The 16287-nt window shown below is 35.6% G+C and overlaps 1 protein-coding gene across 1 annotated transcript in view; it reads right to left on the bottom strand.

The window, feature by feature from the left end:
• Positions 1–10179, bottom strand: part of LOC107752720 (otoferlin-like) — a 39531-nt gene extending 29352 nt beyond the window's left edge. The window contains 13 exon segments of the mRNA XM_016568746.1: positions 1229–1349; positions 1445–1622; positions 2644–2752; positions 3245–3468; positions 4422–4608; positions 6320–6506; positions 6818–6977; positions 7316–7400; positions 7527–7589; positions 8544–8675; positions 9579–9633; positions 9818–9920; positions 10146–10179. Coding sequence (XP_016424232.1) covers positions 1229–1349; positions 1445–1622; positions 2644–2752; positions 3245–3468; positions 4422–4608; positions 6320–6506; positions 6818–6977; positions 7316–7400; positions 7527–7589; positions 8544–8675; positions 9579–9633; positions 9818–9891 — 1575 coding nt within the window. The 5' untranslated portion in view covers positions 9892–9920; positions 10146–10179.
• Between the last annotated feature and the right edge of the window lie 6108 nt (positions 10180–16287).

Here is a 16287-nt window from a genome sequence, read left to right as displayed (position 1 = left end):
CCCGGAGTCCCGGTCAGCCCCTGTACTGGGCTAGGTGTCCATATGGCTTGATTCCCTACGGGTAATCCCATATGTGTATTCTTCCACGGTAAGGTTTCCCTCTCGGTAAACCTGTGTCTTCCCTTGACAGACCCGCTCTGTCAGTCTCTTCTGGCAGTTGTTCCATTCCTACTCTAAGGTAGGACCTGCCTCAGAGACCCATTCCATATGTAGTACTGCCCCCTGGGTCAGTCCATATCAGTATCTCCACATGTCACCTCCCTACGGGTAGGATGTGGTCTCCGTAGTGACAATTTAGCAATTGTTTTGTCAACAATTGCAGCGCCACAGGGTTGTGACGGTGTTCAGGTTGTGGTGTTTTCCATGGACCCCATATGTCGTTCGACATAACTCGTAGTGACCGACAGATAGGGAACGTCTCGGTTACATACATAACCCTCGTTCCCTGATGGAGGGAACGGAGACATAATGTCCCCATGCCACAACCTTGAACTATTCGCTGTTGCCGGGACACGTTCTCGGCTCCTCAGCGTAAAACCTGATGAGTGGATGCGCGCTGTCGCCTTATATACCCATAGGCACGGGGAGTGGCTCAGCATGCAAAATCCACTAGCCAATTTTCATTGGCGTTTTCTCATAAACTCAGAGATGATTGGCCTCCCAAGTGAGACCCCATATGTCGTTCGACATAACGTCTCCGTTCCCTCCATCAGGGAACGAGGGTTACATACGTAACCGAGACGTTACATGCGTAACCTAGAGATGTTTTCCACTAACCATGCATAAACATTGTTTTCTCAAAAACACAAACATGTACATTCATGCTGCTTACATATTATTGTAGCGCAGTTTGTGCTGAATACAGTGTTATCAGACTTTAGCCATTAATATGTTTTTAAGATACTGAAAACCCCCCCCACAAATGTCAGGGCATGTCAAAACTTCTTCAGTGCCCACAAACCCCCTCAGACCCCAGAGGGTTAACTGGAACCAGGATTCTTATCAATTACTAAATGGAAACTATGATGAAAAATGGGATTTAAGGTGAGACACTACAGACAAAACCCTTGTTTTTTCATGCACTGGTCAATTTTGAGGTTTTGGGCTAATTTCCTTCCATAATTTGACTTCTTTCTGACTAGTGAAAAGAAAGCATCCAAAATAGACACTTAAGTTTTTCAGTATTTCAGAAACTAACTAATATAATCTATATTCATTGATTTATTACCAATTTATCTGCAATTCTGTCCATGATGTTAGCATTATAAAGTCGTCTTCTTTGGTCCTGCCACCAGCTCTTGATATAGATGCAGGGCTTCCTCTCAAAGTACGGGAGGTGGAAATAGTTTCTGCAGAAAATTAAACCAGACATTTCAGATGATTTTGCACCAAAATGCAAAATAAAATAAATAAATGGGTTTTGGGTCATGTTGAGTAACTGAACCTGTCAGTGATGACTGGCTTCATTGGAGGAGAGGTGGAAACTGATGTCATATCTCCACCATCATCCACCTCCTCGTCACTGGAGCCGTAAATGAGCTCAGACTCCTCATCTCCATCGCCACCCTTCTTCTTCTTTGTTTTTGGCTTGGTTGGGGTATCGACTTCACTGCCGTAGTTTCCTTGATTTGAGAGGATATTTTAATGATGTAGGTATCTTTAAGTAGGAATTACTTTCATACTTCTATGAAGTGTATCATTTCTGTGCACTGTAAAATATGATGTTTTGAATTTGTAAGATAAAAGAAAGATTATTGGAGTATGTTTTACAAGAAAATACTATTTCAGTCTTTCAAGCCAAAATCCATATTGGCACTTCCTCCAGTGAAAATGTGCATCTCCTGTTGCCTCTCACATCAAAATCCACACACATATTTGTTTAGAGCTGTTTTGGACTGTAAATGGTGCATGATCTGTGCATATTTCTCTCCTGATTCAGACCAGACCACTTTTTCACTGGAGGAAGAGTTATTATGGATTATGCTATTTTAGCCAGAAGCAACGGTTTGAAGTTAAAAGCAGACTTGTTTCTTACAAACATGCAGCTTTTGGCTTCACAAGCCATTAATTGATGGACTGGAGTGGTGTGGATAATTTTTGGATTATTGTGATGCTTTTATCAGCTGTTTGGACTCTCATTCTGACGGCACCCATTCACTGCAGAGCATCCATTGCTGAGACACTGATGCAATGCTACATTTCGCCAAATCTGTTTCCATGAAACAACCAAACTCATCTACAGTAAATCTTGGATGGCCTGAGGGTGAGCACATTTTCAGCATTTATTTTTATTTTTGGGTCAACTATTCCTTTAAAGCCAGTTAATGGTCCTTTCATGTGAAAGTTAGAGGGGTTTGCGTTTAAATTCATATTGAATATCATAAGAAGGCTGAATTGGTGAAATGGCATTTGAAACACTGTTTATTAATATCATCTACTGTAGCGTTTCAGGAATTTGCCCATATACATTCTGTATATATCGACCTGGTGTCATTCATACTAAAATATGAAAATGTATTATTAAAAAGTACACTCACAGCAGTAATATACATTTCTTTCAAAGTTTGAAAGAATTCAGTAGCATTCTGAATGGTGAGCAACTCTGACCTGAATTTAAAGACTGATAACTACCATAGATTTTACCTATTGTAACCTCAAAGTTGATGGGTTTGTCTCCAATCTTCCTGTCAATCATAGTGGCTTCAAGGAAACATCCAAAGAGAAAGAACTCTTCAATTTTTCCCGTGGCATTCTAGATATAAGCAACAAACAATTGATTAAATAATGTTTTGTGAATACACTTTGTTGTAAATAAAAAGGTTTTCAGAGGTCGCTTTGCACGAAAATATCACTCCAGTCTATCTACTTTAAAATTTCATGTTAATCCAATGCACTACTTGCCATTTCTGTGTAATTAATCGTGAAATTTACTAGCAATTTCTGATTGAAATTTGTTTCTGCACCATTTTTTTTTTCAGTGTATGAGGGTTTTCCTAAGATTAGACGAAAATGATGTCACTGTGCTCATAAACAATTCAAAACAGTTCTGTTTTCCCAAACTGATTAATTTTTAACAGCAAGTAATGAAGCCTAATTTAGGCTCTGACTGTGTAGATGATTGTCTTGCAGACAAAGAACTACTATGAGTATTGTTGCTAAATGAATAATGTAGGGAGATAAATAAAGACAATTAATTATTCATTGTAATTGGCCTGTCGCACCCCCCCGTCTATGGATCGCTTACATCTGAGATGTTGGGTATCCCCTCCACTTGCACCTCAGTGGAGCTCATTACTTCAGGAGAGGAGGTGTCCAGTATCTCCACGGCCAGACTGATCAGCAGCCGGGCCCTGAAAGACACCCCTTCCCCTACTCCTTCATTCAGGTCCTGGTACTCGTCCATGAGTGTGTAGCTGCGTGTGGAGCCGTACATGTTGGACCAAGCCGGCCCAAGAGTTGGAAGAAAGCCTATCAATAGAAACAGTATCATTTTTAATCTTTGTCCTTTTGATCAATATCATTCCATGACTTTTATAGTTGTTCGTAATTACCGGATAAGAATTTTTACAAATGTTTCTATAATGATCTTGAACAGCAATGTAGTGACGGCTTTGTGTGATTGAGTATTCAAAGCAAAATGTAATAAACAACAAGAAACAAAGTAAATACACTACTGGTCAAACATTTGGAATAAGAAATTATTTTTGTGTTTGTGTGTGTTTTTGAAGGAAGTTTGCATTTATTTGATCTTAAATACAGCAAAACAGCAATATTGCGAAATATTATTACAATTTAAAATAACTGTTTTCTGTGTGAATATCTGTTAAACTGTAATTTATTTCTGTGATGCGCAGCTGAATTTTCAGCATCATTACTCCAGTCTTCAGTGTCACATGATCTTCAGAAATCATTCTAATACGCTGATTTGCTGCTCAAAACACATGTATTATTATTATCAATGTTGAAAACAGTTGTGCTGCCCAATATTTTTGTAGAAACTGTGATTCACCGTTTAAAAGTTTAGGGTAAGCAAAAAAAAAAAAAAACTTTTATTTTGCAAGGACACATTAAATTAATCAAAAGTGACAGTAAAAATGCTGATTCTATTCATCAAAGTATCTTATCTATTCGGCAGCACAACTGCTTTCAACATTGACAATAATCAGAAATGTTTCTTGAGCAGCAAATCAAATCAGCATATTAGAATGATTTCTGAAGGATTATGTGACACTGCAAATAAAAAACAATTATTTTAAATTGTAATAATATTTCACAAAATTACTGTTTTACTGTATTGTTATCAAATAAATGCCTGGCTGAGCATAAGAAATCTAAAAAATAAATCATAATTATTCCCAACTTCTGCACGGTAGTATAGTACTTTTGCAGACTTTGCCAAGGTGTTCAGGAAGCCCTGTTACCTTTGTCTCCATCATTAGCAATCTTCCGCAGGTCAATGAAGTGCGTTCCGATGGCCACATCGTTCACTTTATCCGAATCACGGATCTGGACTTTCATTCTCCGGCACAGTGGTGGAAACTGCTCAGTGAAAACGATCTGCTCATTCCAAATCGGCTCATAGCTGCTCTTCTGAATTGAAGTTTTACCCTGCATTGTGGACAGATGAAATAGATCAGTGCATCAAAAATATTGATGCCTCCCCTTCTGAAACAGAAGCACACTTTAGCATACTTTTAAAAGGACCTCTTAATAAGGAAATCATATACATTAAAATAATATACTTAAGGTGTGAACTGAATGTAATATTTTCGGACAATATAATTGTTATTTACAATTATATGAAAAAGTATAATCATTTTAAATTTATATTAAATGCAATTAGTTGAACTTTAGAGTGCTTTTTTTTAGTCAAAAGGTAAGATACAAGCTGTAGTTAAATATTTAAAGGGATAGTTCACCCCAAAATGAAAATTTTATGTTTATCTGCTTACCCCCAGGGCATCCAAGATGTAGGTGACTTTGTTTCTTCAGTAGAACACAAACGAAGATTTTTTAACTCAAACCGTTGCAGTCTGTCAGTCATATAATGTAAGTGGATGGGCTCCACTGCTTCGAGAGTAAAAAAAACATACACAGACAAAACCAAATTAAACTCTGCGGCTTGTGCCGATACATTGAGGTCTTAAGACACGAAATGATCGGACTGTGCAAGAAACTGAACAGTATTTATATATATTTTTTTACCTCTGATCCACGGCAATGTCTGAGCGCGTTCACAACATCCGGCACGTGACGTCAAATAAATACGGTTGGCCAAAAAATTCCACGTTGTCTGATGATATATCAAAATCGTCTTCCATTGTGATGACACACCTGTACTTCTAAATATCTTTAGATCATCGCAGTGTCAGTGAACACGTCTGCAATCTCTCTGCACTGTGTAAATAATGAGTGACGTATACTCGCGACAGATAGCTTCCGCACATGCGTCTACTACCATAGATATGTATAGATGCCCTATTCGACCACTCCAGATACATTTAGTCCAGTTTAATTTGGTTTTGTCTGTGTATGTTTTTTTTACTCTCGAAGCCGTGGGGCCCATTGACTGCCATTATAAGACTGATAGACTGCAGTGGTTTGAGTTAAAAATCTTTGTTTGTGTTCTACTGAAGAAACAAAGTCACCTACATCTTGGATGCCCTGGGGGTAAGCAGATAAACATCACATTTTCATTTTTGGGTGAACTATCCCTTTAATGTATGACAACTGTTTTTCAAAATGAATGTTAAACAACCAACAGCAATCCAGTGCTGCAAACTACTCAACAATATTGCCATTTTGAATGGAAAATATATAATTTAGTGATTTATCTAATTCATAATTGAATATTAAGAGACAATAAACATTTTTTGGCAGATAGGCATTACTTAGAGTGAATGTATGTCTTAAAATAAAAATATGATTTGCAAATAGTTCAAATGCATTACAATAAATTCTAGTAAAAATCTGACTAGCAAGCAGAAAATAGTGGTATAAAATAAAACGTCTTCAATATGTGCCACTCAAACTTCCTGTTTCAACAGGAAATACATTAACACAGGAAGGAAAACTGTGTTCGCCAGTCATTTCATGGAGTCTTTAACAGAACGGAAGTCTTCCGGAGTCTTCAGTTTCATAGTGCATTTTAAAATTGTATTTTGTAAATTTTGAATATTGTGTAAAATGTGTTTTGTTTAATGATGAAACTTACTTTCCATCATTAAACTATATTATATTTTCATATATAGGCATTATATTGGTCACTCTGTACACCATTAAAACAAATTAGTTGACCATCAGTAAGAATTCTGCCCACCTTCTGCCCTGCAAATTGCACTTGGACATACGGATCAACTAAGTCCTTATTTTCTCCAATGAAAGCTTTTTTGACATTTGCCATTATGCTGGTGTTCATTTTGGGCAACCCCTCGGCTCGGTAGATTTTCACATAGTATCTTGCCCATTGACGCTCAGCCGGGACGTCTTCCGGCAACAGAAGATTACTGGAACAAGAAAGTAATCAATGAAGAAGAGATTTGTGTTTCTGCATATAGAATCACCTTTAAATATTCAATACATCGTTGGATGGAATTATCCGAGTGACCTCAGCATTTATAATGTGTGACAGGTAAAATAATAAAGTAGAATCTCGGATTTCACATTTTGATTAAATACTATTACAAGTAAATATTTGTTTCACAGGGCTTTCAAAATAAGTTGGGAATACTTGAGTTTGGAGTATGGTTTAGTAACAGTGATGCTTTTCTTGGAAAATAACTAACAATGTAGGAAGATTTTTTGTTTGTTTTTTTACCCCTCAATGTCATCCTCGTCTGTTTCATTTGTTTTGTGTGGAGTTTTGATAGTGTCGCCCTTTGCCACAACTGCGATGTCACACTTGACATAGCCTTTGCATCCAGCAGTGATATCATCGGGGTCACATAAAGTGGCCCATTTGTGGAAGAACTGATGTTCTGTAAATGTAAAGAAAAAAAAAAACATGAAAAAACTCTGGTCTTTGAGATCTATGGTCTAGAAATTTTTAACATAAGAGCGGCGTGGCCATTTGTAACTTCCAGTGTCATTAATTGCTATTTATTTTGCTAGTAAAATATTATATTGCAAACAGGTATTTGTTATCATATTATTTTAATTTATTAGCATAATCATAAACAGACTGGTTTGTAGTGTTATTTTTCTATTTATTTATCTATAGTGGCTAATGAAGCAGAAGTCTCGCACATTCACAGAAAATCGCTTACTTCTGTGTTTTTAAACAAGGTGGATAGAGAAGCATGATAATACCAGTTACCAGGTTGTGTATAAACTGTGCCCACGTCAAGCTTGAAGCTCCCGACCAGCGTGCCACTTCGCAAAAGATTCTTAGAGTGGATAACCTGTATAGACACATTCATTTAAAACAAGTTTAAAACAAAGCTTAATGACAAACACACAAAAAACACAATCTTTTATGAAAAAGTACAGGATTGAACTAATCGAAATTGATTTTTGTTGCTACTTACAGACACTTTCAGGATCTTGTCAAACATGACATCAGGAGGAACGTGGAAGTCAAAAACAAAGTACTGAAAAAAAAGGAAAGATTTTATCAAAACATTATATTAGCAGTGTTAAAGGAGTAGTTCACTCGAAAGTGAAACATTTCTGAAAGTGTCTTCACCCTCGGGCCATCCAAGATTAGGATGAGTTTGTTTCTTCATCAGATTTGGAGAAATGTAGCATTGCATCAGTGTCTCAGCAATGGATGCTCTGCAGTGAATGGGTGCCGTCAGAATGAGAGTCCAAACAGCTGATAAAAACATCACAATAATCCACAAGTAATCCACAGCACTCCAGTCCATCAGTTAGCGTCTTGAGAAGACAGAAGCTGCATGTTTGTAAGAAACAAATCCATCATTAAGATGTTTTAACTTTAAACAGTCCATTCTGGTTAAAAAAAAATACTAATCCGCGTCCAATGGCAACCTATTTGAATGGGCTTTTGTCCACGAAGCGCCTATATGTGCTTCCTCCAGGGAGTAAACAGTGCTTGATCTGTGCAGATTTCTCTCCTGATTCAGACAAGACAACTTTGTTACTGGAGGAAATGTTATTATGGGCTATGGACTTGTAATTTAGGCAGAAACAATGGTTTGAAGTTAAAAATGTCTTGATGCCGTTTTTTTATTACAAACATGCAGCTTTTGTCTTCTCCAGATGTTAACTGATGGACTGGAGACGTGTGGATTATTGTGATGTTTTTATCAGCTGTTTGGACTCTCATTCTGACGGCACCCATTCACTGCAGAGCATCCATTGCTGAGACACTGATGCAATGCTACATTTCTCCAAATCTGATGAAGAACAAACTCATCCTAATCTTGGAGAGTGAGCACATCTTCAGCAAACTTTCAGCTTTGGGTGAACTACTCCTTTAAGATGATTATGTGATTATTTTGATATATTTTGAGTAGTTACGTGTCATGATCATTACTTTGCAAAAGGACAATATTACAATCCTAAATTAAAAAGGAACATACCTCATTGTAGTAAGGGCAGTTGGTCGACTCCTTCATTGAGGTGTATTTTTTGTCATCACCGATTTCTACACACACCACTGGATCCATGTTCAGACCCACCAGCTGTCTGGCCTCTATAACAGTGACACTGACCTGGAAAGTGGGGCATGACACACATTTACAAATGTGGTATGTGGTACTGTATGTGGATGTTATTCAAATATTCACAGGCTCAAAATTGGCACAAAAATGTTTGCATGATACAAAACTATAGGATTAATTTATCTGCATGTCTCAAATGCTGGAAAATCTTATCTCTTCACTAATATCACTTTTCTTTAAGCTCAATGTTTTTGAATCAGCAGATGTTTTGTGATTTTTAGTGTTGTACGGTGCAAGAAGTTCACAGTAAGCAGAAGCTCCACAGGCGTAGTTCTTCACTTTAACTATCAACATGTTCCACCAACCACAAACACAATACTGACTGTCTTCATTTTCTACACTACATCTATTGTTTTAACAAACTTTGCGTGAAATGTGTAGCTTGAAATATGTGACCCTGGACCACAAAACCAGTCATAAGGGTCAATTTTCCGAAATTGAGATTTATACATAATCTGGAAGCTGAATAAATACGCTTTGCATTGATGTATGGTTTGTTAGGATAGGACAATATCTGGCCGAGATACAACTATTTGAAAATCTGGAATCTGAGGGTGCAAAAAAATCTAAATATTGAGAAATTCATCTTTAAAGTTGTCCAAATGAAGTTCAATGCATATTACTAATCAAAAATTACGTTTTGATATATTTACGGTAGGAAATTTACAAAATATCTTCATGGAACATGATCTTAATTAATATCCTAATGATTTTTGGCATAAAAGAAAAATCTATAATTTTGACCCATACAATGTATTGTTGGCTATTGCTACAAATATACCCCAGCGACTTAAGACTGCTTTTGTGCTGCAGGGTCACATATGTGCATGTTCTGTTTTCTTTACAAAAATAAAACTCTTTCTGTTAAAAATTGCAATATGCTGTTCTACGTACTTGGAAATCCACTGGTCTTCCAGCACTAGGCTCAATCTTGATGTCAGGCTTTGATCTAAAACATTTAGGACATTTTTGGATGAAAAAAAAGTATAAATAGTTGATCAATAGTTGATCAACTCTCTATTAGAATACAGTAATATATGTTTGTTGGAACATTTATTATTTAACACAACATAAATGTAATGCAGAATATCAAATTGGATTTGGGTTCATGGGACTTTATAATTTCTGGTCACCTCTTATTGGAGACATTGGTTGTGACAGCAGTGACTGATGCGAGTGAGATGGTGTCCGGGTCTGGCATCCTCATGTCCTCCGTCTCCAGGATGGCCGGCTCATCTTCACAAGTCACATATGAAATATGATGTCATTATGGACAGCACTACAGTTTTTTTTTAAATATTATTTTAGATTATTATATAAGTATGATATATGATGTAATATTGCATAATTATTTAAACGTATTAATCATTCATATATAATAATTAATATAATGCTATAATAAACATGTTGAAGAATTCACAATAATTGACACATTTTCACACAATTAATAGAATCTTTCACCTTGACCTTTGCCATCATCCTTGGAGGCTCGATGCTTGCTACGCTTCATTGTTATGAATTTGATTTATCCTCTGGGTATATGAATCTTTTGAACATGAAAATAAAAAATAAAAGTAAAAAACAAAAATTTCAATTTACTGTAAATATAACAGTAACGTATTTATAATATTCTGTTGTTTTATTCTATTTCAATCCGCCAGAAATCCAAAAGTAATTTGCCTTCATAAATTAAATAAAGTTTATTACCCTAACCCATCAATAATTAGCAGATACATGAAGAATTTAATTAACACTGGATTAATTTGCATAAGCAGTATAATCATCTAAATAGACAAGTACATCTCCGACTGATAGATTACCTTTAAATAAACATGCTGAATGTTGGAAATGAGCAAGAAAAAGAAAGAAATAGGTTATTATTATTAACTACACATGCACCTATGTACGCTTAAAGCTAACCATTTTATGCAATCAAAACAATAATGGATTCTGTGCAGACAAACCAACAGTTTTTACTGCTGGTTGTTTTTTTACCCTTAAACAGTAATTATACTGTATATTAAAATATTCTCCTTGGAAGATATTTTTAGATAAAGGAAACTTTCTTAACCGTACCCTCTTACTGAAACATCCTTAATTCCACAAAAACAATGAATTAACTTTTTATTCTGTTGCATTTCACATTATGTTTAATACTTTCATTAATACACCAAACACCACAACAGTTAAGGCGAATCTGAAAGCCATTGTCATTAAGTTACAATGTTTGGTTTTCCATGACACACAAACCTAACGAAAGACTCGTATGCAAAGTCTGATGAAATACTGCACACTTACCATACAGTGCAGCTGAATCACATCTAGGAGTTTGCAGGAAGGACACACCGATTCCGATACCAAGATGTCTTTAAAAGAAATAGCCTACAAACTCATTATTGACATTTGGACGACAGAAACAGAGAGGCCACAAAAGTAACTCAAAAAGAGTCTGGTTTGGTCTAAGCCTGAAGATGCATGGGCAGGAGAGATGTGATATGGCCATGCATAGTGTATGAGTGCTGAACCCGAGACAGTGGTAACTAGAACTAGCTCCTGATGAGAGAGATCACGTGGGATTTTGACAGGCTACTACTCTAGATAAGCTAACCAGGTAAAAACCAGCCTGTAAACTACAGGAGCAACATGTTATGTCCAGAGTTTGAAGGGAGTGTGAGCATAATAGGGCTGCACGATTATGACAAAAATCATAATTGTCGATTATTCCCTTGAAATTGTAATTACGATTATTAATTATGATTATCAAAATTTACATTGAATGATGTTTATACCATTGTTTGATGCAACTGCATGCCGTATTTTTATATGAAAATAAACAAGCTGAAAACACTCTACACTCTAAAAAAAATGCTGGGTTAAATACAACCCAGCACTGGGTGAAATAGGGACAAACCCAGCAATTGGGTTGTTTTGACCCAGCGGTTGGGCTAAATGTTTAACCCAACCTTCTGGGTAGTAACCCAACCGCTGGGTCAAAACAACCCAATTGCTGGGTTTGTCCCTATTTTACCCAGCACTGGGTTGTATTTAACCCAGCAGTTTTTAGAGTGTAACTGAAAAACCTTTAGTGCTTTTCTATAGTATTAAGCCTCAAATTTCAAATATACATCGGATTGGTTTCTTCTTTAAATTATAAAAAAAAATAAAATGAATGGTATTATAATGTTATACTAAAATTTAAATAATGGGAAAAACTCTTAAGATAACATGTAGAAAGAAAAAAACGCATCTTAAGCGTGCAGAATAACATAAGTGGACTTTGAACGATTAATTGCCGTTTTGAACGATTACGTAATTGTGGCATCCGTAATTGTAATCGCGATTAGAAATTCGATTAATTGTGCAGCCCTAGAGCATAATGCCTCTCATCACTGCAGTGATGGGCTACATCTAATCTAACTATACTACATTCTGCAGAGAACAACATTTCCATAAGATTTGGAGGAAATGGCAATGCAGTGTGTTGAACTATTTCAAATTGTACATGTTTTAGTCCACGCAGGCTTTTATATACTGTACATGTCAACGGCCTCAGTCACTTCAAGCAGTTACTTCATTCATATTCTGATCTGATTCACATAAGAAAACTGTGAAAAAAGTATGCTCACCACATTTATTTGATCAAAAATACATTGAAACAGTACTACTGTGAAATATTATTACAATTACTAATTGTAATAATTAGTCATTTACTAATAACTGTTTTCTATGTGAGTATATGTTAAACTGTAATTTATTTCTGTGATCAAAGCTGAGTTTCCAGCATCATTACTCCAGTCTTCAGGGTCACATGATCCTTCAGAAATCATTTGCTTATTTGCTGCTCAATTATTATTAATTATTATTGGTGTTTAATTGTTGTTCTTATTATTTTCAATGTTGAAAACACTGCTTAATATTTTTGTGGAAACTGTGATACATTTTTTTTCTGGATTCGTTGATGAATAGAAAGTTCAAAAGAACAGAATTAATTTGAAGTAGAAATCTTTATGGCATTATAAATGTCTTTACTGACAATTGATATCACTACTGATCAATTTAATGATTTCTTATTTATTTATTTATTTAATTTCTTACTATCTCACTTACTCCAAACGTTTGAATTGTAATGTATCACGGTTTCCACAGAAATATTGTGCAGCACGACTGTTTTCAACATTGATAATAATCAGAAATGTTTCTTAAGAAGCAAATCAGCATATTATAATGATTTCTGAAGATCATGTGACACTGAAGACTGGAGTAATGATGCTGAAAATACAGCTGCGCATCACAGAAATAAATTACAGTTTAACAGATATTCACATAGAAAACAGCTATTTCAAATTGTAGTAATATTTCACAATTTTACTGTTTTTACTGTATTTTTGATCAAATAAATACAGCCTTGGTCAACAGAAGAGACTTCTTTCAAAAACATTAAAAATATATATAGTTAGTACATGTGTACATAATATACTCAGTGCTTAAAAGTATAATTACACTGTAACAATGTTCAACAACTTAAAATAAAGTGTAACTCTCTACTTCTTTGCTTCTAAATTCCTTTTGTTGTTGTTGTTGATGTTGTCTCTCACTTGGTACATTTTTCTATTAGAAATATTATTGTTTAAACCTATAAGTGCAAGAGCTTGGTCTTGAACACAACTGCAAAGCAGTCAGTGTGAATTGGTTAAATACAACGCTTTATCCTGCACCTCACTGCTTTCACAATCAAGCATGTGAGTGTAATATCCTCGCCCGCACTGAGAAAATTAACCTGATTTTTATGGTCCAGCAGGTGAAAATGCTACATCTGATCACTCATTCATTCAAATACAATTTTGCATCATATCATACTATCTTAACACTGAAAGAAAACAACTGTGAGATGCTTGAACAGAAGTGTGTGTAATCACCAGGAGACAAATCAAACTGACTCTGGCTTAAATAATTGATGATGTCTTGTTCCAACTGCAACTTGCAGACTAGCCGATGACATGTAGCTTTGGTAACCCATAGTGTCATGTGGTCATCTACAATGCAAATTAACTGAAATGTGACACTGGCTCAACTGCTTATTCATGAAGCTCCAGAAAAATGGTATAAAATATTGAAATTAATTTATTAAGTTATTAAAAAAAAAGGAATTAGGAAAAAGTACAAAGACCATGACGACACTCCAAATCTTGAAGATAAAAAGTGCATCAGTGTCTACAGGTATGTCTACATTTCACTGACTCCTAATGATACGTTCTGCTTGCATGTTGGAACAGATCAAATGTGCATGAAGCAAAACACCTGCATTGTGTCTCTTCCATCAACAAGGCTTTACCAGACAGCATATAATTCAAGTCCTTTTAAAAAAGCATCAGCTCATGCATAAGACATGCTGTCTGTAAAGTATACGTTTAAGGTCTAAAGTTGCCTGTATCCAGTGAAATGTCTTAAATTATTAAATGGTGCCAATCAGTGTCGCATGCGTTATTTACAATGAGCATGCATCATTTGCATTGTCTTGACAGACGTTTCTGCATGATTAGCCCATAAAACAGAATGATAATATATTGACTAAATGTTCCACAACAACATTTTGTTTGTATACGGTTTTAGTATATAAATTTTAGTTTGTAGATAAGACCTCCCCTTTAAGGGAATAGTTCACCCAAAAATACAATTTGCTGAACATTTACTCACTGTCAGGCCATCCAAATGAGTTTGTTTCTTCATCAGATTTGGAGAAATGTAGCATTGCATCAGTGTCTCAGCAATGGATGCTCTGCAGTGAATGGGTGCCGTCAGAATGAGAGTCCAAACAGCTGATAAAAACATCAGAATTATCCACAAGTAATCCACTCCAGTCCATCAGTTAACATTTTGTGAAGTGAAAAGCGACATGGCCAAAATAGTCCAAAATCCATAATAATGCTTCCTCCAGTGAAAATGTGCATGTCCTGTTGCCTCTTTTGGCTTGTAAACGATGCTTGATCTGTGCAGATTTCTCTCCTGATTCACACCAGACCACTTTTTCACTTTCAGCCAGATGCCACAGTTTGAAGTCAAAAACACCTAAATGATAGATTTGTTTCACAAGCTTGCAAGTTTTTTTTTTTTTTGTACATATTTGCATAACCTAAACACTTTATACATTGAAATATGCATAGTTCTTTGAATAAACTGAACAAAACACAGAGGTTTAAGAGGCTTTGTAGCAATTTATTGCAATAATCTCATGTGGGTTTACCTATGTTCCTTTCATTTACATTTGCAGAGTCTAATGAATATTTGGAATTTTAAAAATAGAACTGTTAGAATGACAACAGGCCTTAACAATGTCTAAATTAAAGAATGCTCTTAAAACTGACACACATCTTGTTTGTCAGAAATGGGAATTTTTTTGGGTGACTTAAATTGTAATTCAATAGCTGTATATGACAGCTTCTTAAAATTAATCTGTATTTTGGGGCGCAAAAGTTTTGTAATATTTGCTTCCAAAAAATGAGGTTAGAGAATTGAGGTTACAGTAAATATAAATGAGCGTGTAACTTGGTCTACAGACAGACACCTTTCACAATGTCATCCAGGGCGAACCAGAGCAAACCTGATAGCAGGCTGCAATCTAATCCGTTCTCTCTTGAAAGGCCTTTCTTGGCTTTGGATTTATTATCCTAATCTCTTTGTGCTCCAGTGCCTCCATGGGTGTACCATCTGACTGTGGTGTAGTATATCACAATAATCTATTCCTGTGCTGTTTTTACATGCTGTTGGTCAGCTGGGGACTGTGGCAGAATCATGCATCCCAATGAGTGATAAACATTAGTTTAGTTCTTGTCCTCAAATATGATTAGTTGAGCATCTTTCTAAGGGTGCTGATTTTATAGTCTGAGGCGGTTTATATCTCTCCGGTTGTCTCTGTGTGGCTTGTTTCAGACAGACAGGCCATGTTTACACTTGGCATTAACTTGCGACCTGTATCCGAACATTACACAACAAGTGTAATTGTGTTTGTCATCGAAATGTTATTTAATCTGCGTGTCCTGCATAAAAAGGTTTCCTAAACTGCTTTATATTAAAAAAATTATGAAATTTTAAAAAGAGTCATTTAGGTTGTAATTAAATTAAATAACAAAAAAATGTTAATAAATAAAATTAAATAAATGATATAGAGAGAGAGATGAGATGAGATGAGATTGAGAAATGATAGAGAGAGAGATGATTTTATATTTATTATTCATGCACAAACAGCTATTTACACTGTAGACACTGACCTGTTAAAAATCATGGTACTCTGTGGTACATGTCCACAATGGTAATTGGTAATTTTCACAATGGCCATGGTAATTTGTGATTTCTATGTTAACAACACAAGCCTCGAATCAAGGCTTCATCTAGTATGCTCATTTACTCTCGACAACCCTTACGAAAAAGAAGTTTATTCAAGTGTGCCCCAAGGAGTATTGAAATAGTACACTTACAAGTATACTACTAGTACACTGATATTTGTATAGTTACTACATAAAGTATACTTAAATATATACTTGAACTTTACTTAAGTATACTTAATAAAATAAACTTGAAGTATACTACTTTTTGGTAAGGGAAGTCC

This window comes from Sinocyclocheilus rhinocerous, unplaced genomic scaffold (genome assembly GCF_001515625.1).
Source record: "Sinocyclocheilus rhinocerous isolate Xijiao unplaced genomic scaffold, SAMN03320098_v1.1 scaffold321, whole genome shotgun sequence".
Taxonomy (NCBI): Eukaryota; Metazoa; Chordata; class Actinopteri; order Cypriniformes; family Cyprinidae; genus Sinocyclocheilus; species Sinocyclocheilus rhinocerous.
Note: the sequence above shows the minus strand (reverse complement) of the source record. Positions and strands in the feature narration are given on the sequence as shown.